The sequence below is a fragment of the Trachypithecus francoisi genome, unplaced genomic scaffold (genome assembly GCF_009764315.1).
Source record: "Trachypithecus francoisi isolate TF-2019V2 unplaced genomic scaffold, Tfra_2.0 Lachesis_group21, whole genome shotgun sequence".
Lineage (NCBI taxonomy): Eukaryota > Metazoa > Chordata > Mammalia > Primates > Cercopithecidae > Trachypithecus > Trachypithecus francoisi.
The window spans coordinates 27689400-27710361 of NW_022681467.1; the positions used below are offsets into that span (position 1 = coordinate 27689400).

At 48.9% G+C, this 20962-nt stretch overlaps 2 protein-coding genes across 3 annotated transcripts in view; one reads left to right on the top strand and one right to left on the bottom strand.

Annotated features, from left to right (window-relative positions):
• Positions 1-539: 539 nt before the first annotated feature.
• PLAGL2 (PLAG1 like zinc finger 2) lies at positions 540-15810 on the bottom strand. The gene is made up of 3 exons (XM_033186080.1): positions 15668-15810; positions 9986-10359; positions 540-5727 (listed from the first exon to the last, which is right to left on the bottom strand). Exons 2-3 carry the CDS (start codon positions 10243-10245, stop codon positions 4497-4499), a joined length of 1491 nt encoding a protein of 496 aa, XP_033041971.1. The 5' UTR covers positions 10246-10359; positions 15668-15810; the 3' UTR covers positions 540-4496.
• A 43-nt stretch (positions 15811-15853) lies between these two features.
• POFUT1 (protein O-fucosyltransferase 1) overlaps positions 15854-20962 on the top strand; it is a 33168-nt gene continuing 28059 nt past the window's right edge. For both annotated transcript variants that reach the window (XM_033186081.1, XM_033186082.1), the window contains exons 1-2: positions 15854-16092; positions 18388-18509. In XM_033186081.1, the coding sequence (XP_033041972.1) occupies positions 15969-16092; positions 18388-18509 (246 nt within the window). In that variant the 5' untranslated portion in view covers positions 15854-15968. The remainder of the gene's footprint in view (positions 16093-18387; positions 18510-20962) is intronic.

Consider the following 20962-nt stretch of genomic DNA (forward strand, 5'->3'; position numbering starts at 1 on the left):
CCCTTGCATCCAAGATGATTGATAGAATTATGCCACTTACCTCAAGACATGCAAATAAGATATTTAACTTAAAAGTACAAAGCTTGGCCGGGCGCAGTGGCTCAAGCCTGTAATCCCAGCACTTTGGGAGGCCGAGACGGGCGGATCACGAGGTCAGGAGATCGAGACCATCCTGGCGAACATGGTGAAACCCCGTCTCTACTAAAAAAATACAAAAAACTAGCCGGGCGAGGTGGCGGGCGCCTGTAATCCCAGCTACTCGGGAGGCTGAGGCAGGAGAATGGCGTAAACCCGGGAGGCGGAGCTTCCAGTGAGCTGAGATCCGGCCACTGCACTCCAGCCTGGGCGACAGAACGAGACTCTGTCTCAAAAAAAAAAAAAAAAAAGTACAAAGCTTGTAGGTGCTGATGGGAGGGGTTTTTACTGTCTGCCCTACACTCACCATCATCTTGGATGCTAAAGATGTCTGGAGACTCCAATTCTTCCCAATTCCAGGCTGTCTCCAACCCTTTCCCAGACAGGTTCACAACTCCCAAACACATCATTCAGAAGTTTTTAATAAACAACTTCATTATAAAAACCTTTTTTTGAAAATGTAATTCTGTAAAACATTGAAAAATCTACTTTAACAAAGATATGCCCTGTGCATTTTCTAATGGCACTTATACTTTACAATTAAAAACCTTGTTTTATATAAAGCCAAAAATACTCCAAGAGGTTATTCACTGTGTTTACAAAGTGCTAGAAGATTTCTGTCTTGTATTTTTCTCTTTAAATAATCTGGAGTTACAAAGCCTTGACTGCTGGTAGGGAGGGAGAAGCATGAGAAGTGGTGTCTCAGGAGTTCTAGTGCCAAATATGCAGAGGTGGAGAGGTGCACGTGGGAAGCATGAGCTGAGGAAGTCAGCCGGCACACAAAGAAATCGTACTGGAATGTTTCCAAGCCCTCCAGGGAGGCACAAGACTATCATGGTGAATGAGCACCCTTCCCTCACCACAGGCCCTACTCTCCAGAGGCGAAGGCTACGGCCAGTTCCTTCCCTCACCACAGGCCCTACTCTCCAGAGGCGAAGGCCAAGGCCAGTTCCTTCCACAGCAGGTTCAGAGCTCCAGGAGAGGCCAGGGTGGGGTTCCAGAGGAATCTGGACTTTTCTGGCCAACACCTGCCTAAGGCAAAGTTTCTTGTTACATAAATATCCTTGTTAAAAAGTAAAATATTGATCCTGTACAATATAACCTGTTAAAAAATCGTGCTTACAAACAGTTCCTAGGTAAGAGGGGAGGTGGAGAGAGGACGGAGAAAACAGCTACCAAAAAGGCAGGGGGGAATTTAAAGGACTACTAGGGAAAGCTTTAGGGCAGTGGGAGAATTCCAACTTAGGACAATATCTACGAGCAAAAAAGTAATCACACCTGCTTCCCGGATTTCAATTAAGAAAATGCCATTTGTAAAAGGTTGGGGAGGGGGGCAACCTCATTGGTGCTCCTTTCCCTGCCTCCCACCTCAAGATGATGCAGAGATCCTTTGAGCTGACGCCTGGGCATGTCATCCCCTTACCCCCAGGGCTGCACTCAGCCCTGACCAGCTACTGTGTAGGGTGGGAGGGAGACAGCCCATTGCTGACAGAGGCTGGAGGTAGCAGGGAAAGGGGACATCACCCCTTTTTTTCCTGGTCCCTCATTGGTCTTTGCCATATGCCATGGCTCCTGTCCTGGGCAGATGTCCCTCAGGTTCTCATGGCCTCAGTAAGCATACTGAAGTGAGTTTGGGTACTGAGTATAGGATAAAGCTATTCTTATCCTTTGAACAACCAGGCCACTAAGGCTCTTTTTTATCTTTCCCCCCCCACCCCCCAGATTTTAGGAAGGGAGGTTTAAGAAATGACTGGCTAGCTATGGTCCAAAAAAAAAAAAGGTGAAGGCAGATATCATTCCTCTGTACCAGCAAAGTTCACAGTGATAGGAAAATTCCTTGTGGGTGCTGAGGACACTAAGGGAGGAGGAAAGGAAAGACAGGATAGATGGGAGGACACGGGAATGGGGAAGGCAAGGAGAAAAGACAGGAGGTGGGGGCAAGGCCCCAGTTACAAGGGTTTAAACAGTTGCTTTGCCAGTCCTATGACTTTCCCAGCATCACTTAAGGGGAGAAAGAATTCGAGGGAGGGACAGGAAAGGGCAGGCAGAGAGGAAAGGACTCCTCTAACAGCCCAGGACTTTGTATTCTGCAGCCAGAGGCTCAGTGGCCTCTGTAAACTGAGGGTGTAGGGAAGGTGGCAGTTAAGGTGAGAAGGGTTGCTGGGTCTAGTAACGAAAACCAGATATAAGGAGAATGGCAACAGCGAGTCCCAACTGGATTCTCATATACTATCGCCTATAATACAAGTCCCAATAACATGCACAGCATGCAGGAGGTGGCTGCGTACCAAGGTAGACGCTTTTTAAAATAAACCTTAATTAGTCCCTGGGACTCACTGAAACTAATTTTTAGAAGCAAATCATCTAGTCTGATTCTAACCTTGCCAGACATTTTAATATCTGGTTTTGTTTTATAAAAGGTATCCCAAGCTACCCTGCCTAAATCGAAACACACTTATTCCAAATTGCTTCCAATCAAGGGCTAGGGAGCTAAATGTTAAGGCTTTTACCTCAAACAAGGAGTACTGGCTTGGGCTGAAGCAGAAGCCTGAGTCCTGAACCTGCTCAGTTCCTGATGACAAACCAAGTGAACCTAGACAGAAGTTGGGTGACGGAGAACTGGTAGGAGGCTGAAGCAGTTCCTTGGTAGTTTGTCCTGAAACCCTAGTGGGGAAGTCAGCAGGAGGCAGCTACTGAGAGAAGTGCCCAGAAACCGCTGACTGCATCTGTGAAGAGTTAACAGTAAAGAGGTAGAAGTGTGTTTCCGAATCAGAGTGGAGGCGTCTCAAGGGTCCCACAATGGAGGTCCCTGAGCTGCCTCCCTTCCATGAGTGGGAAGAGTGAAGCCCATGAAGAACTGAGATGAAGCAAGGATGGGGTTCCTGGGCTCTGGGCAAGGGCTGCACTCTCTGCGGTAGGGAGCCCCACAAGTCAGAAGAGAAGAACTGATCATTGTTGCAAGAAACCTTGCTGGATACTGGGGGAAAACTGGAGGCGGGGGCACAAGGAAGTAGAAGTGATTTGATGGAGAGCAGAGAAGCCTACGCACAGTGGCTGAGTCCATTGTAAAGTGGAAGAGACAGAAGCGACATTGCGGATAAGGAAAATTTTGGTTTGGGACACAACAATGTACCCATAGATTAGGACTTAGCTATCTGCCCATTCCTTTCTGCAAACTCTTCTTCCAACAATTCCACAACTTCCTGGAAAAGGGACAGCTGGGAGGAAGACAAATGAAGGGCTCAGACCTCCTCCTTCGCTATCCACACCAACTCAGACTCTGCTTCCAAGACTAGTAACAACAGCTCATGATGTTCAAGGTGGGGCTAAGGGATGGGGAGGTGACGGACATGGGCATGCCTTTCATTTCTTCCCCTCTCCAGTTCAAGAGAAGGATGAGGGGGTCATAATGTACTTGGAGAAAAACAGAATTGCAGACCTGTGAGAAAACTGCTCCAATCTTCTTGCCTGTCTTCTGTGGACACTGCCGAGGCAGGCAGGAACAGATGCAGTCATGGAAGATGGCAGAGACTGGAGCAGTCCAAACTCAGTTTATTTCCCCACGGGGGAAAAATGTGACCTCAAGTGAAGAGAAGTCAGCAAGACCCGACTCCGCCTTGTAAACAGGACTCCAGTTAACACCAGGTACCAAATGGTTCAGGCTGGTGCCAACTGGAACGGACTGATGGGAATGGATTCACGGTGTGTAAACAGTGTTCACTGCAATCATTCTAAGGCTAACAGCTTGGCAGGGGAGGTGAAATGGTATGTCTGAGGCGACTGTGTAAACGGTACCGTTGCTGGACAACACTGACTGAAAATGGAGGTGCTGGTACAGGATGCATGGGTGGATGGGAAATAAAGGCCTTCTCTCCTGCTCATTGGTTGGAAGCAGGCTATGGAGCCAAGTGACCTTCTACAGCAGGGCCTGACCAACTGACTGCTGTGGGGTCTGCAGATTGGGACCAGAAGGTGGGCTTCTTGGGCAATTTCTCTTGAGGTCATCCAAGGTGAAACCCTCTGTGTCTCCAAGAGGCCTCCCCATTATCCAAAGAGGAGGAGGTTCTGGCGCTTTGGAGAGAAAGAGGGCTAAGTGTGGCTCCCGATTCAGGTCAAAAAAATAAAAGTAAAAAATACCTGAAGTCCTACGGTATGAGATCATTTCACAGGGTTGGGGCTCAAGGCTCCTTCTGGAATTGATCCTGGAGCCTGAACCCGCAAACCAAGTGCTCCATACAGACACTGGAATTTTTTTTGAACCCAGCTCTGAAAGCTCAGCTGCCTTCATGGGGAACACGGACGGGGTGGGTACTAAGGCTCCCTAACAGAGCCAAAAACTGAGCTGAGGGCCTCTGTGGGGGCTACTGGAATGCTTGGTGGAAACGAGGCAGGGTGGTGCTACTCAGGCCAGACGTGAAGACAGGAGGCAAGGAGTGCAGAGGCCCAAAGTTCAGTGGTCCCCCAGCTCCTGGGGAATCTTGAGGCTGAGCTTGCAAAGTGGTGAGCAGGGGCTGTGCCTCGGCCTGGGAGTAGCCCATGACCAGGCCTCCTGTGGCCCCAGGTGGGTTACACGGGGGCAGGTTGAGTGGAAGAAAGCCCAGTAGGTGGGAGAAGTCCACATTAGCAGCGCAGAGGGCCTCAGAGAGGTTGGCGGGGCTCTTGGCAAGCAGTGCTTCATCTAGGAGGGCCGCAGCTGCCGCCGGCTGAGGTGAGGCGGGCTGGGGTTCAGCGGATGAGAGAGACAGGCTTCCAGGAAGCTCCGCCAGAAAACTATCCACCTCCACTTTGGGCAATTTGTCGGGCAAGTATGAGGTAGATCCAAGCTGGTATTTTGGAGGGAGCTGAGCTGGGGAAGAGATAGGTGAGGATTCCAGAGGGTAGCTCATACCCATGGGCAGCGTGTTGTGCACCAAGGAGTGTGGCATGCCCGTGCTGGGCATGGTAGGGATGTGGGCACCATACATGCCCATGGGTAACATGCCAGGGAAGGCCTTGGTCCCCATTACGTCCCGAGAGGCCATGCACAGCACAGGGCTCAGCTCTTCCTTCACACTGACTGTGGAGCTGCAGCTGAGTAGGCCTAACATGTCCACGGGCTCTGTCTTGATCTTGAGCAGCTCCTGCGAGTGGCTCTTCTTGACATGACGCGTCAGGTGGTCCTTACGGCCAAACCGCTGGGCACAGTACTGGCACAGGAAGTCCTTACGGCCTGTGTGCACCACAAGGTGCCGCCGTACATCCTTACGAGTATAGAACCGCCGGTCGCAGTGGTCACAGGGGTGCTTCTTCTCCTTTGCACCGCCTGCTACCCGGCGTGAGTGGGCCTTCAGGTGCTCTAGCAGGGCCTGGGTACTCTCAAAGGTCTGCAGGCACACCTTGCAGCTGAGGTCACCGCTGCTGGCAGCATGCATGGCCAGGTGGCGCCGGTAGCCCAGCTTTGTATTGTAATTCTTACCGCACTCAGAGCAGTGGAGGGCCTCTTTGTTAGGGTCATGGGTCTGCAGATGGTTCCGCAGATGGTCCTTGCGGTGAAACATCTTATCACAGTACATACACTGGTGGGGTTTCTGGGCTGAGTGGGTGGCCATGTGCCTGGGGGTAGAGACAGGGGAGAGGGGAGAAAGCAGAAAAAGGGGAGATCACAAGGGATGACTGGACAACCAAGGTGTCCATTAACAGGAAACTAGATACAAAAACTATGGTAAAGGCTTGCAATGCAATACCAAACCAATTATACTCTACAGATATCCTTGCTTATCTGCAAAATAATGTGTACCGATATTCTTTGCAGCATTGCTTGTAGTAGCAAAAAAAAAAAATCAGAAACAATCTGATCGTCCAATCTATCAATAGGGAACTGGTTACATAAATTATGATAAGTCCATAAAATGACTCAACTTTTCAAAAATGAGGCTTTATGTGTACTTACAGGGAACATGCTCCTAAGAGACAGGAAGTAGAAAAAAAGCAAGGAGGCAGAATAGTGGATACAGAATAGGACTCTATGTGAAAAGGGGAAAAATATATGTACGTTTGCTTGTATATGCCTAAAATATTTCTGGAAGGATATACAAGAAACTGATACCAGTGGCTGCCTATGCAAAAAAGAACCGAACAGCTTATGGATGGGTGTCATGGAGAATTTTCATCATATAAGTTTTGATACCTTTTGAATTTTGAATTACGTGGATGTACTTCGTTTTTCAAACATTACATTTAAATAATTTTAAATGATACGATAAAGAAAAAATGAAATATATCTAAACTTCCAGTCTGGGCATAGTGGTGCACGCCTGTAATCACAGCACTATGGGAGGGCGAGGCAGGAGGATCGTTTGAGCCCAAGAGTTCGAGACCAGCCTGAACCATAGCAAGACCTTGTCTCTACAAAATCTTAAACATTAGATGGGCATGGCAGCACGCACCTGTAGTCCTAGCTACTCAAGAGGCTAAGGCAGGATTACCTGAGCCCAGGAATTCGAAGTTGCAGTGAGCTATGATCGCACCACTGCACTCCATCCTGGGTGACAGAGCGAGACTTCATCTCTAAATAAATTAATTAACTTCCTTATCTAGAACAAATTTCCAAGATATGTAGGGCTAAGTCAAAAAAGGAAGTTCAATACAGTGCATGTAATACAATCTTTTTTGAAAATAAAAAAGAAAGGGAATATACACGTTTGAATGTCTTAGGAAGGATACAAAAACCAACCCACCAGCTGCCTTTGGGGAGAGGAACAGGGACTTCGAGTGTGAGGACCATTCACTCCTCATGGCATGCCAGTTAGTACCACTTGAACTGCTTGTCATGTAAACCAGTAACACTTCAAGAAATGTTTTAATGGTATGGCACTTCAGTGTCCCTTGGTTTACCTGATCCCATACAGTTGAAAAGTGGCTCAGAATCCAGGAACTGCAATTCACAGCTCCAGAGCATATTCAGAATCAACTCAGCACCCACTGTTTGCCAGGCTCTGTGTAAGTTGTGTCATTAACCTTGATCTCCAGACAAGGAAAGGAGTCTAAAAAATAAGGCAGCCCCCTCACCCGCCAGTTGGTAAGTAGCAGAGGCTGGATTTAAACAGGCCTTCGGAAGACCTGTGTTCAGTCAGGTACGCAACAGTTGTCTCTCTCGTACAGCACTCTGTGATCCTTTCCACCTGGAGGTTATCAAACACACCCACTGCCCACATCCCACATGTGCATGCTCAAGAATGCTCATGCCTATGTGGGTTACTGTCAACCTCCTGTGATGGAACTGATGTGGTAATGTAGAGAGGGAGGTGCTTAGTGATCCACTGTTCATTTCCCTCATTTTGCAGGTGAGGAAACTGAGGCCCAAAGAGGTTCAGTAACTCACCTAAGATCACACAGTAAATTACATGTGATGAGTCAGGGCTCCTGCCTCCTGACCCAGGACCTTTCCTGCAGTTGCCCACTGGTAACCAGACCATCATTAAGAAAGTCTAGGCCGGGCGCGGTGACTCAAGCCTATAATCCCAGCACTTTGGGAGGCCGAGACGGGTGGATCACATGGTCAGGAGATCGAGACCATCCTGGCTAACATGGTGAAACCCCGTCTCTACTAAAAAATACGAAAAAAAAAAAACAAACTAGCCGGGCGAGGTGGCGGGCACCTGTAGTCCCAGCTACTTGGGAGGCTGAGGCAGGAGAATGGCGAAGACCCGGGAGGCGGAGCTTGCAGTGAGCTGAAATCTGGCCACTGCACTCCAACCCAAGCAACAGAGCTAGACTCTGTCTCAAAAAAAAAAAAAAAAGAAAGTCTAAGAAGGTTGGGTGCAGTGGCTCATGCCAATAATCTCAATACTTTGGGAGGCTACGGTGGGGGGACTGCTTGAGGCCAGGAGTTTGAGACCACTCTGCGCAACACAGGGAAGAGACTCTGTCTCTAGAAAATGTACAAAAATTAGCGGGTGTGGCGGTGGTACATGCCTGTGGTCCTAGCTACTCAGGAGGCTGAGGCAGGAGGATCACTTGAGCCCAGGAGTTTGAGGCTGCAGTTATTTATGATCACGCCACTATACTCCAGCTTGGGCAAAAGTGAGACCCTATCTCAAAACAAAAGAAAAAAAAGAAAGCCTAAGAATATGGCCTTGACTGGAGTTCCCTTAAGATACAGGAGCACACAGAGAATCTAAGCACTCCTGAGGACCACAGAATAACTGTCAAGAGAGCAATCCTGGCTACCACACTACCCTGTTGCCTATTTTAGTCCCTTCCTATTAACTGTTTTTCAGATGAGGAACTGAGGCTTTGTGGTCATCTTGTTCATGTATTTACTTGTTTACTGTCTGTACCCACTATTAAGACCATAAACCCAAGGAGGGCCAGCACCCCCATCTGACTGGCTCACTCCTCCGCCGCTTGCACCGAGCACTGTGCCTGGTACACAGCAAGAGCTCAATAACGTTGGGTAGATGAATGGATGGTTGGATGACTGTGCATCAGGCCGATCTACCTCATTTCTAAAGGGCAAGTTCAAGGTTCCTCTAACGTGAAAAGGATAAAATCAAAACTGCCCTTTTTTTTTTGAGACAGTCTCGCTCTGTCACCCAGGCTGGAGTACAGTGGCACAATCTCAGTTCACTGCAACCTCCTTCTCCTGGGTTCCAGTGATTCTCCTGCCACAGCCTCCCAAGTAGCTGGGACTACAGGCATGCACCACCACACCTAGCTAATTTTTAAAAATTTTTAGTAGAGACGGGGTTTTGCCATGTTGGCCAGGCTTGCCTCAAACTCCTGGCCTCAAGTGATCCGCCCACCTCAGCCTCCCAAAGTGCTGGGATTACAAGTGCAAGCCACCATGCCTGGCCCAAAATTGCTTTTGACCATGCCTGCCTGTCTTCACCAAAGCAACCAAAGCTGCTCCTCTCTATCTGCCTTATGTCAGGACTTGTACACTTAATTTCACTTTAAGTAGGGGTTCTTGGGCTTATAAGTTTCAGAAAAGCAGCTGCCCCAGTGGGCAACAGGGAGACAGACATAGTTAAATGAGTAAGTAGCAGGCTGATTCAGTAGAAGAGGCACTGCAGGACCTCTGAAGCTGTGTGACCTTGGGTAAGTTATGTCCCTACTCTGAGCCTCTACTTTAAAATTTACAGATTGGGCCAAAAGGTCTACTTCTCCTTCTAAAGTTCGGATACTGATTCCTGATTCCTAACTTCTAGCTAAAATTCTGACCACCACCTGACAAAGGTGAGGAAAGCAATATTTTAAAAAAATGTTCAGGGCTAAGTGTGGTGGCTCATGCCTGTAATCTCACTGCTTTGGGAAGCCAAGGCAGGAGGATCACTTGAGCCCAGGAGTTTGAGACCAGCCTGGGCAACACAGCCAGACCCCCATCTCTACAAAAAATTAAAAACATAATCAAGTACAGTGGTTCAAGCCTGTAATCCTAGTTACCTGGGAGAATGAGGTGAGAGGATCACTTGAGCCCAGGAATTGGAGGCTGCAGTGAGCTGACTGCACCACAGTACTCTAGCCTGGATGACAGAGCAAGACTCTCATCTCTTTTAAAAAAAAAGTTCAAGGCTGCCTGACATTGGCACCCAGATCGTTACTAAGAAGGTGTAAGAAGGCCGGGTGCAGTGGCTCATGCCGGTAATCCCAATAGTTTGGGAGGCAACCCATCAGAATCTAGTATCTGAATCAAGCAATCTGAATCAATTTTTAGAGAGTGACTTCAACTGTTTGGCATTCAGGGTATACTTGTAGGACAAATAAACCTCCACTCTTTTGCCACAGATTAAAAACCCACTCTAGGCAGAGTCTCTCTGCTTTTTCCCTCTGGGAACCTCAGGGCAGGAAGAGATATGAGAGTGTCACCTACCTATACAGCTTGTATTTGGAAGCAAAAGCCTTGCCACAGTGCAGCTGAGGGCAGCTATATGGTCTCTGCTCTGGTTGCGGAAGGGTGTGAGGCCTCAGCTTCTCCCCATTTGAGAAGGGTGTCCCCGAAATTTCACATTGGCACTTCACTTGACTCTCTGCCTCCCGGCCCCGAGGCCTGGGAACTAGTTTCCAGCCCACTTCCTCCTCCTGCTTTGCATCTTGAATCCAGGGGGGGACGCTGGTGAAAAATGTGGTCATGGCAAGGCTAATGGCAAAGGGCCATGTTATTGAGAAAGCCTCTCCATCCGCTCCACACAGGCTCTCAGCTCTGTCACAGCCTCCAACGCAGCTTTCAGAAAACAATCTCTTCACCTGAAACATCAGAACACCTGGTGTTAGGGAGCCCAATATCATGAGAACATGGGCTCTGGAGGCAGACAGATCCCGTTCCAATCCCAGCCTTTCCACTTAGAAGCTGTGCGACTTTCAGCCAATTACTTACTTCCCTGAGTTGTTTCCTTATTTATAAAATGGGCATAATAATCTCTTAAATTGTAAAAATGTTTTGAGGATTACATGAGATCATGAATATAAAGCATTCAGCAGAAGGCTGGGCATCCATTAAGTCCTTAGTGGTAGCTACTATTACTAGTACCATTTAGGCTAATAAGAAACAAGATAAACTGAAGAACCAAAAGCCCCAAAACTTCAAACTTTTTCTTCTGGACCTCACTTTTATATCCTTTCCATTGAACCTAGAAATAGCAGTTCCTCCTTCTCATTACCCTGGCACCTCCTCGTCCACTACTTTCCACAATTCTCCTCCTCATGGAGGTGCTAAGGAGCAATAAAATGCCCAAAAGGCAAGAGAGGAGGAAGCGGAAGTCTCTACTTCGGAAATTTACATCCTGGATAGTCAGCCCTGGTACCAGATGTGTTTCTTAGCAGTGCATCAACATCAGGAGGGTCTGTCTGGGAAGGCAACAGCAGATTCCTAGCATTTTCCCTAAACCAGGACTGGTCCCACCCTGACCACCACCACTTCTTTGGGTCTCTTGTCTCAGGGCCCAGAACATCCCTCTTTCGCAAAGCCTGTCCAACACCCCAGGTGCTGAGGGGCCCCTCCTACAGGCCCTCAGAGTACATATGCACATCTCCATTAGAAGAAGGTAGCAAGCTCACATTGGAATTTACTTCTCTCCACCAGCCTGATTATTTGAGGGCTTGCATCATCTCTCTTTCATCTCTATATACCTAATATCTAAAAAAGGAACCTCAACTTTATTTCAGATAAGTTAACTAGTCACTGAATGCAGGCTGATTCTCAGGGACCAACCTATGCCCAGGTAGTTCTGGTTTAAACTGGGTTCGCAGCCATTCCCAAATGGGCAGCCAAAATCTTAAAGTCTGATTCTTTCTCTTGTTGAATAGAAGGGGAGATGTGCAAGGATGACACAACTCCTTTCTGGATACCAATCCAGAGGAAGAGGATGGGAGTTACCACACTGACTCTCAAAAGGGGACGAGACCCACATTCATACTCCCGAGCTTACCAAAGATTACCAACCACAATGCAACCTGCTACAACAGGGGGATTCCCTTTGAAGAGATCGTGTCAAAATTTGATCATGAGGCTTTTCCATGTGAAGAGAGAAAAAGGGGTGTCTGGGGATTATCCACGAGAATCTGGGGAGGGCTCTAACTGCACAAACTAGCTGTGGGCCACAGAATGCTTGCTCAGCTCATTAGCACCTGCTGCTTACAGTGACCATTCATCCAACAGACTGGCCGTGAACAAGATGATGGGATCAGCGGGTTCATGCCCCAGAGAGCTTTGCTCATCATTAACATGAGCTACGTCCTGTTCGGGAACCATTCCTCTTGTGGAAGAAACACTGCGATGTAATATGATAAACATGTCCCCATCATGAGTGTAGATTTGTCTAGAAAGATCTGCACTAAGGTGGCTGCATTTTGCATGAATCACATGCTGAGGAGGGGTAGGTAGCACTAAAAACCAGTCCCACTTCAGCCTTCGAGTCATTATGGCATATGTGCCTGCTTCACTATAAACCTCAAAGGCCTGTGACGTCTGGCTTTCATTGTTTAAGTCCCCTCCTCCTTTGCAAGGGTGGAATTACCTGTAATACCAGCGATTACTATGCACCTTGGAATTGAGCAGAGAGTGTGCTCGAGTGTGCATGTTTAGATTGGAGAGAATTACCCCTACCTTCAAAGTCAAATTCTACTCCCCCTTCATTTTGAAATCATGCACCTCAGCCTCTGGAAAGTTGGGAATGGCAGCCAGAAGGAAACAAGTCACATCAGTTTGGCTGATGTGAGAGAGGAGCCTAGCCCTGGAAACTCCACACAAACTCAGAAAGAGAACATTACGTCCCCACCTCCCACACGTCCACCTCATCTGTTCTGAACAAGCACAAACAAGACACGATAGTTTAGTAGGCTGCTACTGAAACAGTGAGTAATGGGCTTCTAGGAAAGAGGCTGGTGGTGGCTAAGGAGCTTGTACTGATAGAACCAAAGGAGGAAAGCAGCAGCCATGTGCTCACCTTGATCTGCTTTTAATGGAGCTATGTTTTCACAAAGAGCCAACACCCTGATCCTACTCTCCTACACTTTTCAAAAGGCACAGGAAGTCCCTACCTACAGTCACCAGCAGCCTCTTGGATAACCAAAGCTGCTAGTGTTACCTATGAACTCTTTTGGGGATCTAGTCTGTCTCTCTCTCTGCCCTTTGTCTGCAAACTCCTCTGATCCAGAAAGATTCCTGGGTTTGTCTCACATAATCAGAAGGTCTGTTCCTTCAGACTTGTCCTTCCTCAGCAAAACTGTGAAAGAATTCTACTTCTCTTTCAAAGCTGCTCTTCTGGTCTCACATTTTAATCTTAACGACTATAGACTACAGAGAAGCTGACAGAACCTGTTTCCATAAAACAAACACAATCCTTCCCAGTTACTGGCATAACTCAGTATATTTTCAGCCTAAGATTCTTTCTAGTGCCTGATCTGAAAGGGGAAAGAACCTTGGACTTGCTATCAGAAGAGCTGCCACTTACTAACTGGGAAACCATAGGCAGTTTACTTTATTTCCCTGAACCTCAGTTTCCTCAATTTCTAAAATAGGGATTTATTTTCCTTACCTGTAAGATTCGTATAGAGGATTAAGTGAAATAATACTCCGGAAAGTGGCTGATACAAAATGTGTGCTGAATACACGCAGTGCCTTCTCTGAGGTCTCAGCTGTGTCTGCCTCTTTTTCCGCATGAGGCCTGAGTAGTACTTCTTTTTTTCCTCTTTAATGTTACTTCTCAGGCCTCAGAGTGAGTTTCCTTCCTTTCCCAACATCTCCCCCAGAATGCAGTCTTCCCCTTTTCCCTCACAACTAACCCTCGGCACATCCCTTTTAAAGAGCCCTTTACTTTACCTCCCTCTAGGCACCATCTCCTGGGCCAGAGTTCTCTCTTGAGCAGACAGCCACTTTCCTATACCCTCTCCTATTATTAGGGCTCCATATCCCAAACAGGAATGTGTGCTAAAAACTCTGTATGGTCCTCTTTGGAAGCTGAAACTGAGACATATTTCTCTCCAGTCTGTCCATCCCCTGTTATGTGCCATGATGCCTGCTGCCCTCTGATGAAACTATAGTTTTTATGGTGTTACATCATTTCTATAGAAACTGCGTTCTTTCTCCATTATTAGCCTGTTTCCTCATCTGTAAAGCTAAAAATACTTACCTCACAGGCTTGCTGTAAGGATTATTTTAGTGAGGTATGCAAAGGGTTCAGCACAGGGCTTGGCCTGCTAGAAGTACCCAACAAAAGAGAGCTATTATCTTTGTATTGAGTTGCATGTTTCCACCTTCTGCTACCACACTCAAATTCTCCTAACTCTCCCCTAAAAAACTGTTAAGAGATAACATCCCTGCACAAGGAAAGGGTTAATCTTTGAGTGTTCTTAACTAAAGAGACCCACAGAGGATTAACAGCTCCACTTCAGTGACTACCCTAAAATAGCTTTTATCCTCCTGCCCAAGAGTTACTTGGGGATCTGAAGAACTCAATTCAACACCTGCCGGAGGAAATAGACCCGGAACGTTCCTTGGGGTAGAATCTTCCCTAAAGCAGAACCCAAAATAGCAACTGGGAAATTATAAATAGACTTAGAGGAAAGAAAAAAAAAAAACAGATCCTGATCTCAGAACCAGAAACAAATCCTAAAGACACACTGGTTGGCTGGAAAACAGTGAGAAGAGGGAAAATGGGAATGCTGTCGCCCCCTTTCCCCCGCCCACTCCAGAGTGGTGGGAGAATTAAATTACAGGGAGGCTGGAGAGTCTCAATGACTTGCATCATTCCAAGAAACATCAAACAGGATTAACAGGGGTTGGATTTACTCTCAGGCTGCTAATTCTTCTGTCAGTGTAGATGGGCCCTCTTTAGAGTCCCTTTGATTCACTATTTCCTCAGATTCCTGCTGCCTCCCACTCCTGGGGAGGCCTTGAACAAATGGCTGCAACTCATCACAACCCCATTTTCATGGGAGAAAACCTGATTCCACACCCCCGCCCCCAATCTGGTGGCCTCACTTTAGGAGAGAAGGGTTAGAAACCCAAGGCCAGACTCACAGTCCCATGGCTGACAGGTGGAAAAACACACAAGCCAGGAGACAGGCTATGCTTGCAGGTGAAAGCACCGATTCCCCCACACAGCTGTCCCCATATCCTCCATCTAACAGGGCCCTTTCTCCCCACCAAGATGGGCCACAGCCTGGTCCCAGGCCAGCTTTTAGACTACCCCACTGTGGTGTGGGAAAGGTTCAATTTCCCCGAGCCTGGGAGAGATGGAGAGTAGATGAGGGCTGGAGAAGCAAGGGGAATTCAGGGAGAAGTCTGGAGGGAGTCTCCGGGATGGGAAGGAAGAGCGAGGATGGGAAGGAATCGTGAGCAAGTTTCCTGGGTCTCTAAGGGATCCCCACAAGAATGAGATGGGGGATTCTAAGGGTTGGAGGGCTGGGAGGTTGGGGATAGTCAGAAGTGAATCCTCCGAATTTCAAGAGGGTCTCAAAATGGGTAACGGGATGGAAGATGTCGAAAGCTTGGGAGTATGGCCACTGAGGAGGGAACTACAGGTGGGGCTTATCCGACTTCTCCAGACCCAGATATTTGAGGGAAGCCTCAAAGGGGGTTATGTAAGTCTGAAAAATGAAACAGGGTACAGAGCGGGCTATCTGGAGAAGCAAAGGGGGTTATGTGGGTCTGGGTAGGCGTGTCGGAGGGAAGGAGCAGGTGCAGCTTATCTGCGTCCCCCAGACCCGGGTCCCTGGTAAGGTCAGCAGCGCGTTATCTGGGTCTCCAGGGAGCCTGGGGGTTGGGAGTGGGGGTCCCTCAGGACTGCGTCTCCAGGTCTCGGAAGGGAGGGGACCAGTGGCTTCCTCGGGTCCCCCAGACACAGGTATGGGGTCCAGGGAGAGTTTTCGTCACCCCAGGGCCTATCTGAGGCCGGGTTAGCGCAGACCGGGCCCCGGATCGGGGGTGTGGGCGACCGCGCTGAGGGGCCCGAGATGAGGGGCGCCGCCGCTCCGGGTACAGGGCGCGCGGACCCAGCGAGATGGCCTCCCGCCCCGCTCCCCGCCGTCCCCTGGGGCCTTCGCCGGCACTCACCGCGCTCGGGGCCCCGCGCTGCGGGCCGGGCCGCGCTCGGGCTCCGCCAGGCCCGCTCAGGCCCCGGTAGTGGCGGCGGTCGGGCCATTGTGCGGTGCATTGTGGGAGCCGCGCGAGCGGGCGCTCGGGTCGTGGAGGGGGCGGTGCCGCGGGATCTCTATGGTCCCGCCCGCCCGCGGGCTAGAGCGGCCGGGGCGGCGCGCGGGCGGCGCGCAGGGACCGTCGGGAGCGGGGCGGGCGCTTGCGTCCCTCCTTCTTTCCCCGACTGTACGCCGTGGCTGTCTCGGGTTCCCGGGCCGACATGGGCGCCGCCGCGTGGGCACGGCCGCTGCGCGTGCCTTTCCTGCTGCTGCTTCTGCCGCTCCCGGAGATGCCCGCGGGCTCCTGGGACCCGGCCGGTTACCTGCTCTACTGCCCCTGCATGGGTAAGGCCTCCCGAGCCCTCTGCTCAAATGGAGAAACCGAGGCCGGGAGAGGAGAAGCAACTCCTCTGATGCACCCAGAGACACCTTCACAGGTCCAGGAGAGAACCTCAGAGCGGGACAGGGCATGCTCTTCTCCTCTCTGCCCTAGTTGCAAGGGCACAGGGGGGCCAACGTGTCCAACCTTCCTTTTGACAGATGAGAAAACTGAGGCTGGGAGAGGTTACGTGACTTGCTAGAGGTCTAAGCCAGCCCAGGGTCCAGTAAATGGAGTTACTGGGGCAGGACTTGATGTCACTGACCCACGCTGGCTCCTGGTGATTTTTCATTCATTCAGCAAATATTTATGGGGCACCTATTCTGTGCCAGGCCCTGTTCTCTGTGCTGAGAATACCTCAGTGAATACAATAAACTCCGCGTCCTTGTAAAGCCTTCATTTTAGTTGGGGAAGACAAACAATAGAGAATAAGTAGACCAGGGCGGTGGCTCACTTCTGTAATCCCAGTACTTTAAGAGACCGAGGCAGGATCACTTGAAGCCAGGAGCTCGAGATCAGCCTAGGCAACATAGTGAAAATCCAATCTCAAAAAAAAAAAAAAAAAAAAAAAAGAGCGTGGTATCATGTGCCTGTAGTCCCAGCTACTTGGGAAGCTGAGGTGGGAGTATCTTTTGAACTGAGGAATTCGAGGCTGCAGTGAGCTCTGATCTTGCCACTACACTGCCAGCGTGGGTGACAGAGTGAGACCCTGTCTCGAAACAAGCAAACAAACCCAGTAAGGGATAAACGTAAAACAATAAGTACATAGTTTCATGGAGGATGATGAATACTAAGGGGAAATAAAGAGAGCAGGGTAGGGAGAATCTAAAGGCCATGCCAGGTGCACAGTTGAAATGGTTGTGGTGGATCATCATTGTGGAAGTGGATGATCTTAAGGCCCCCAGTGGCTTCCAGACCCTGACCATGGCTTTCAGGGCCCTGCGTGAGGTAGCCTCCACTGGCCATCTCCACAGCTCCCTTCTCTGCTGATCCTCCAGCTGCAGCCACACTTACCTCCTTTGCGTTCCTCACACATGCTCAGGTCTTCCAGTCTGCACTGCTGCAGGTGGCAGTCCCTATGTCTGGAACCCCCTCCTCCATTTCTGCCTGACCACTGTTTCCCATCCTTTAGATCTCAACCTAAATGTCACCAGAAAGGATTTCACTGACCTCTACCCAAGTAATCTCATTACCCTATCACCAAACTTTTCTCATCTCTTTTTGGCAATTATCAACATTTTTCATGTATTTGTTTATATGCTTAGTGTCTCCCCAGTGAACTGTGAGGCAGAGGCCTCGTCCTTCTTGTTCATTCCTGTATCCTAGCACCTAGCACAGAGTATGGCACATTGTGGCCTCTCAGTCATATTTGTGAAATGAACGAACAGATGGCACGCTGGGATTAACAAAAGGAATTTACACAGGGTCCTTGCTTCTGAGGCATTCACAGGCTGAGGAATCAGCCAGTACAAAGGCCAGGAAGTGAAAAAAGATATTTGAGGAAAATTGAAGAACTGAAGTAATTCAGTGCCAAAGTGGGGGGTAAAGGAGGAGAGTGAGTATGGCAGGGGATTGGTGAAAGAAGCCCAGTGAATGAGGCATTCGAGTTGCCCTTCCATGTGCAGGTGAATGGAGATAAAGGTAGAAGGGCTCTTCTGGCTGAGGGACAGCAAGATCAGAGGCATTGGATGGGGACGGGAATTGTAGAGCATGTTGGGGAAACAGCAAGAAGCCTGGAGTGGCGGAAGCAGTTGTTGCAGGACCTGAAGAGCTTTGGATATCAGACCCAAGAGTCCAGACTTCTTGTTATGCTGCCAGGTCCCCTGGTTCTCCTTGGTATCCCTGACTTTCTTTTTTTTTTTTTTTTTTTGAGACGGAGTCTTCGCTCTGCCACCCAGGCTGGAGTGCTGTGGCCAGATCTCAGCTCACTGCAAGCTCCGCTTCCCGGGTTCACACCATTCTCCTGCCTCAGCCTCCCGAGTAGCTGGGACTACAGGCGCCCGCCACCTTGCCCGGCTAATTTTTTTGTATTTTTTTAGTAGAGACGGGGTTTCACCGTGTTAGCCAGGATGGTCTCGATCTCCTGACCTCGTGATCCGCCCGTCTCAGCCTCCCAAAATGCTGGGATTACAGGCTTGAGCCACCGCGCCCGGCCAGTATCCCTGACTTTCTACCCCTGGCTCCACAACCTTTCTGAGCCCTGCATGCTCTATGCCCTCCATGCCCCAGGCCTCACCTCACCCACAATATACCATTTCCAGGGCGCTTTGGGAACCAGGCCGATCACTTCTTGGGCTCTCTGGCATTTGCAAAGCTGCTAAACCGCACCTTGGCTGTCCCTCCTTGGATTGAGTACCAGCATCACAAGCCTCCCTTCACCAACGTGAGTACTTCTCCCTGACCTTGACCCTTCTCCGCCCTTCCTCAGTCTTGCTTACTTAAACTTAACCCTCAAGTCCTCTGGGCTTTACCTCCCACTCCTCTAAGATTGCCCTACCTCCAACCAGAACTGTCTTCACTGCAATAACAATGCCTAACATTTATCCAGCACCTGTTGTGTGCGGCTGCATGAGAATTAGCTCATTTCACCCTCATCACTTGCCTGTGAGGAAACCGGGGTTTACAGAGATTAGGTAACTTGCCCAAGATCACACAGCCTGTGAGTAGGAGAGCTGGAATTCAAAGCCATCTTTGTCTGACTCCAGAGCCTGTGACTTGAACCTAAAGCCTCCATTTCCTTCCCTGATTGGTCCTACCCTCTGTGCATTCCTTTGGCCAAGGGTGGGGGATGCTCTTATCAATTTTAAAGGAGACATGCAGGCACAGGTTATTTAATAACATGTCCAAGGCCACAACCCAGGCAGTCTGGCTTCAGTGCTGCCTCTCACCCCATCAAGGGGCTCCCTTGTCATGCAATGCTCACCGGCCCCCAGTTCCTTGGTTATTCTTTGTGTCTTCCATTGACCCTGTGTCTTTGTTCATATTGTATCTCCTGGAGCCTGACAGTAGGAACTTAATTAATATTTGATGAATTGACTTAATAATTTTTCAGTAGACATCAGAAATAATACTTAGTGTGAACAAAACACTTAATTTCATTCTTACAACTTTTTCTCTGCATAGATTTTACTTTTTCCTTTGCATGCCAGTATTTACAGAGGTTTTGAGATGGAGTCTTTTTTTTTTTTTTTTTTTTGAGATGGAGTGTTGCTCTTGTTACCCAGCCTGGAGTGGTGCAGTGGTGCGATCTCAGCTCACTGCAGCCTCCACCTCCCGGGTTCAAACAATTCTCCAGCCTCAGCCTCCTGAGTAGCTGGGATTACAGGCATGTGCCACAATGCCCGGCTAATTTTGTATTTTTTGTAGAGACGGGGTTTCACTCTGTTGGTCAGGCTAGTCTCAAACTCCTGACTTCAGGTATTCCACCCGCTTCGGCCTCCCAAAGTGCTGGGATTACAGGCGTGAGCCACCGCGCCTGGCCTTTATGGAGGGTTTGAACAGCAGTCAAAAGCCTGAGTACCTGAGATCGTAGTCTGACTTGGGTTCTTACTAGTTACATGGCCTGGACAGGGTACTTTACCTCTTTGTGCCTCAGTTTCCTCATTTTAAAAATAAGCTGATAATGATTCTTGTTACCGTCTTGTGGTAAGGACTGAATGAGTCAGTGACAGTAACACGCCTTCAGTGTTGTCGTATGCCACCTCCCTCTTAGAATCAACTGAACTCATCAACGTACAGATCCTAGAGTCCTTAGTTAATGGAAACCATTGATGTTCTGATAGTTTCACACTCACATTTTTTATTTTATTTTTTTAGATGGAGTCTCGCTCTGTTGCCAGGCTAGAGCGCAGTGGCGCGATCTCGGCTCACTTCAACCTCCGCCTACCGGGTTCAAGCGATTCTCCTGCCTCAGCCTCCCAAGTAGCTGGGACTACAGGTGCACCACCACGCCCAGCTAATTTTGTATTTTTAGTAGAGACAGGGTTTCACCATGTTGGCCAGGATGGTCTCAATCTCTTGACCTCATGATCTGCCTGCCTTGGCCTCCCAAAGTGCTGGGATTATAGGCGTGAGCTACTGCGCCTGGCCTCGTACTGTTAGAGTGTAGACATTGCCCATCCATCTCCCTCTGGCTTGCTTGCCTCTGTCTCCTTGCCTTCTCAGCCAGTTGTCTTTCTGAATCCCCACTTCCTTGCTTTCTGTGGCTTACTTACCTGCTTCAACAAGGCTCTTCTTTGCCACTGTTAGCATTCTCACTGAGGTCACCAGTGACCTCCAAATTGGCAGGAGTTATTTTCCAGTCTTTCTCTCACCTGACCTCCCAGTGGCACCTGACCCTGTGAGCCTCTCCTTCCTGAACTTTCCTGTTCCAAGACACCACCTGTCCCTGCTACAATCTAACCTCTCAGCATTTTCCTCTTTACACTGTATCGGGGCTGCTTTTTCTCCACCCACTGTTTAGATGTTAGTGTTTCTCCTCTTTCTGCTTGCTTATCAGCTATATGACCTCAGATGTTATCAAGATTCTGTATGCTTGGGTTTTTTCGTAAGTAAACTGGAGATGGTTATATTCCTGCCTCTTAGGATTAAATGTGCAAATCTGTGTGAAGTGATGAGTGCAATACCTGGCACTGTGTCAGCATGCAGTAAATATTAGTTGCTATTATTACCGTTACTTGCTTTGCTATAAATGTCTGTTGACTCCTGTGGCTTTTACTCTTCTCCATGTGCCTCCCAACTTCATCTCTGGCCCAGACTCAGAATCCCCACCCTGATTACAGGCCTGTGTTTCTTTTTTCTTTTTATGTTTTTTGAGACAAGGTCTCACTGTTGCCC